A 4,340-nucleotide genomic window follows, 5' to 3' on the forward strand; every position below is an offset into this window, starting at 1 on the left:
AATATATTAATATTTACAAACTTTTAGATTACTAAGAATCAGTTTGATGCATATTGGCACACAATGTATCATTATGAAATGCAACGAAACATGGGGAGCCGTAGTGGAACAATAAGATAATTATTTTGTGAAATACATTATTAAATTTTTCACATGGAATTAATAAATATGTATGGAACAAGTTCGAAGCATGGTGATTTAGTTGTCAAAAGGTAATTTCTGAAAATATATTCAATATTGCACAGGAGGTCCCGTGCATGGTAGAAAATCCACTCTCTTTTATAAATACCAAGTAACAATCGTGGTGGGTTTTGTCTAACTTACTCAGTTTATATAACCCGGTTAATCCTACTACAGATGCATGAACATGTATGAATGAATAATTAAAACCAATATATTACTCCCTTCGTCCCATAATATAAGAGCGTTTTTGACACTACACTAATGTAAAAAATGCTCTTATATTATGGGACGGAGGGTAGCTTTTCTTCTGTCTTCCTCTGATATTATCGACTTAGGTATCTATGAACAGTGTAGATGATGCTCGATCGTATTGGGCCCATAATAAAAATCATAGTAGAGGAATATCACTAATTAGCAGACTTCAAAAGACCCCACGACTCTCCTCTTTTGCCAAAGGCGGGAGGGGGAGCCTTCGAGCTGGTTGCTTTTCTGCGCCATGATAGAATATCACCCATGGGGGCTTTGTAGGTGAAGACTCCTTGCAAGAAAGAGAGGGGAGAGGAAAAAGAAAGCAAAAGCCACACACCCCGGCCAAGCAAGCGAGAAAGAAAGAAGACACCACCCCAACGCAGACCTAGCTAGCTATAGCCAGCCACACACACAGACCAGCGCGCCACGACCACGAGGGCAACAAGAGGGGGTCTCTCGGCGTCGCCTCGTAGCGCGGGAGGCGGGCGGGCGGGCGATCGAACCCTATTCCTTGTCCTTGAATCTCCAATCCAATCCCCCTACGCGCTCAATCCGGGAGATCTAGGGAGAGGAGAGGCAGCGGCAGGGGAGAATAGTACAAGAGAAGAATGTTCTCTTCCAAGAAGGCCACTAGCAGCAGCGCTGGCGCGGTGGCGGTGCAGGGAGGCGGGGCGCCCATGTGCGTGCAGGGCGACTCGGGCCTCGTCCTCACCACCGACCCCAAGCCGCGCCTCCGGTGGACGGTGGAGCTCCATGAGCGCTTCGTCGACGCCGTCGCCCAGCTCGGCGGCCCCGACAGTACGGCTCCAAAACCCTTCATGTGCTGCGCGCTGGTCACTTTTTTATTATTATTAATTCCGTCGCTGAGAATTTTGTGCTTGTTGTAGAGGCGACGCCGAAGACGATCATGAGGGTCATGGGGGTCAAGGGGCTCACTCTCTACCACCTCAAGAGCCACCTTCAGGTGCGTCCGGCCGTGTGTGTGTTGTTGCACCCTCTAATTAGGGTTAGGTCTAATTCTTGCTGGCATGATACGCTCTCTCACACATGCATGCTGGCTAATCTGTTTGGTCTTTTCATGTGCAGAAATTCAGGCTGGGAAAGCAGCCGCACAAGGACTTCAACGATCATGCAGTTAAGGATGGTAAGAGCTAACTCATGCAATTCAATTGTGAAGATAAAATTGTGCATGACTACTCTACTACTCCAGTATATATGTTATATCTTCGTGTTGTTGAAATTTTTTCGCAGCTGCGGCAGCAATGGAGATGCATAGAAACGCGGCCTCTTCTTCAGGCATAATGGGGAGAAACATGAACGAGTAGGTTAATCAGTTAGTAAGAAGTAGAATATGTTTATTACTTTGCGTTCACTCATATCCCAATTATTAAGCTTTTCACTCACCACTTTTCCTTTACCGTTTGTGAATTTTAATTTCAGCCGCAACGTGCACATGAATGAGGCCATCAGAATGCAAATGGAGGTTCAAAGGAGGCTGCATGAGCAACTAGAGGTGATTAATCAACCAAGAATCAAAGTACGCATGGGTGGATGCTAAAAAGACTGTCAATTTCTCATGAAGTTTATTTTTCTCCTTTTAAAAGCATTTGGAAGTTTACTCAGCTCCCCTTTTCTGAGCACCTTACCACCTTCCCATGCAGCTCATGCTCCTCAACTTTTAGATACACTACATGCATGCATGCAAAAACACTGTTATTAAGTTTAATTGCTTACTCGGTTGTCACTAATTGTGTAGCTTAATTACGCTTAAATTAGTTAGCTCATGCATGCATGAACATGAGTTACATGACAATTCACACGCAGGTGCAGAAGCACCTCCAAATGAGGATTGAAGCCCAGGGAAAGTACATGCAGTCCATCCTGGAGAAAGCATACCAGACGCTTGCCACCGGGGACGTCGCGGCGAGCCCTACTGCCTGGTACAAATCCCTAGGCAGCCACGCCGGCGTCCTCGACGTGTGCTCCATCAAGGACATTGGCCCGGCTTCCATGGGCTTCCCTTCCCTCCAGGACCTGCACCTCTACGGAGGCGGTCACTTAGACCTGCAGCAGCAGCAGCAGCCACTGGAGAGCTTCTTCGCGTGCAGCGATGGCGGCGGCATTGGGTCGTTGGGGAAGAAGAGGTCCAGCCAGTACGCCGGAGGCAAGAGCCCTATGATGTGGGGTGACGACGAAGACGGCGACGAGGATGACAAGGGCGATCAGCTACTCCAGATGGCACCGCCGATGATGGACGACATAGACTCCATGTACGGAGCGAAGCCGATGATGACCATGTCCGGCGACTCCGCTGGGAGCAGAGGATTCGACGGCGGCATGGGGTCGAAGCTCGAGAGGCCGTCACCCCGGCGGCCGCACATGGGAGCCCAGAGGATGGGCAGCCCGTCGGTGATCTACGGATAAATCAAGCGATCGACCGAGTTAAGTTAACTAGAGCTTTTTGTTTAACCGGGTGCATGTGGCTAAATAAGTATAGCTTGAGTGCATGGAATCAGGAAATTATAGAAGAAATTATGCTTCGATCAGGATGATCTTACACATATAGTGATGCATCACATGTCTATGTCATGATGCTCATGGTCTAACTAAGATGATCTGTTGTGTAATTGTCCGTGTTCTAAATTAATTAATTATGACGGTTGTAAATTTGTAATGTAATTATTTGGTGATCTTGCATGCTGATGTGGCAAGCTTCCATGCATTGATCATGGAACACATGTATATCGTCAAAAACATATTGTTAATTATTCTTATTGGTTGGGTCTGGAACAAGCTTTCATGCATTGATCATTTGAATTCTTGAATTGCACTAGTAGAAAACTGGGCTTTGGTCACAGGGCAATATTCACATTAGTCCCGGTTCAGTCACGAACCGGGACTAATGTGAGCATTGGTCCCGGTTCGTGCGGCCAGGGGCCTGCCGGGCCTCGTGGGGGCTGGTTTTCCGGACGCAGGCGGTTACAAAAGCCAGGAGAGGAGGAAAAAAATGGAGCAGACCCAAATTCAGAAGCTGCACGAAAGAGTTCAAGCGCTAGAGGAACGAGACGGCAATCGACATGCCGAAACTACCCCCGAAGCTACCCCGTCATCTCAGCGGAGAAGCAGTGTGGCTTCCACCGAGCTGCTTCAGCCGGAGCATGTCTTGACGGCTCCTGCTAGCTACCCCGTGGATGCTATCACGGAGTCTCAACATTGCCACCTTATGGCGGAATGGCAGAACTTCAAAGTCAAGGCGGCTGTTGGCTCTGTTTTACCTCCTGAACCCGGCGCAACCTACCACTGCCGGCCGATTCCAGAAGGATATGCTAGGGTGATGGTGGATGAAATAACGGAGGGATTTGAGGACCTCCAGCTTGACCACCCTACCGATGAAGGGGAGACTCGGCTGGGTTTAGCTCTGAAGACTCCGTGCCTATGGCGGAAGGAGCTCATTAACCTTCCGAACTGGACGCCTCCGGCGAGTAAGGGCACTCCGCCGCCGCCTCCTCCTCCGGCGAGTGATCAGGGCACTCAGCCTCCTTCTCCGGCGCGTGGCGGCACTCCGCCTCCTCCTCCGGCGAGTGATCAGGGCACTCATCAGCCTCCATCTCCGACGCGTGGCGGCACTCCGCCTCCTTCTCCGCCCGCGCCGGCGTGCCAGAGCAGCCAGCCTCCTCCTTCTCCGCCTCGTCAGCAAGGGCGGAAGAGACCCGCCGCCGCTCCGGCTGCTCTGGCGCATCGTAGTCCTTCTCCTCCGCCTCATAAGCAAGGAAAGAAGACAGCCGCAGCCGCTCCGTCTGCTATGCCGGCGTCTAGCAGTACAGCTGCCAGAGGCGGGAGGCAATACAGATTCGGTCCTTCTCTGAAGACTCCGGAGAAGTTACCATACGAGAGGACCGAGGAGGAGA

At 50.2% G+C, this 4,340-nt stretch overlaps 1 protein-coding gene across 2 annotated transcripts; it reads left to right on the plus strand.

The window, feature by feature from the left end:
• Nucleotides 1-635: 635 nt before the first annotated feature.
• On the plus strand, nt 636-3,222 carry LOC109735775 (myb family transcription factor IPN2). Of its 2 annotated transcripts, none has more exons than XM_020294974.4 (6): nt 636-1,230; nt 1,320-1,396; nt 1,519-1,576; nt 1,684-1,753; nt 1,873-1,969; nt 2,257-3,222. In XM_020294974.4, exons 1-6 carry the CDS (start codon nt 1,041-1,043, stop codon nt 2,854-2,856), a joined length of 1,092 nt encoding a protein of 363 aa, XP_020150563.1. In that variant the 5' UTR covers nt 636-1,040; the 3' UTR covers nt 2,857-3,222. The 2 variants fall into 2 exon arrangements, with proteins under 2 accessions (XP_020150563.1, XP_020150564.1); XM_020294975.3 differs by having other exon boundaries at nt 1,873-1,945.
• The last annotated feature ends 1,118 nt before the right edge of the window (nt 3,223-4,340 follow it).

This window comes from Aegilops tauschii, chromosome 6 (genome assembly GCF_002575655.3).
Source record: "Aegilops tauschii subsp. strangulata cultivar AL8/78 chromosome 6, Aet v6.0, whole genome shotgun sequence".
Classification (NCBI taxonomy): domain Eukaryota; kingdom Viridiplantae; phylum Streptophyta; class Magnoliopsida; order Poales; family Poaceae; genus Aegilops; species Aegilops tauschii.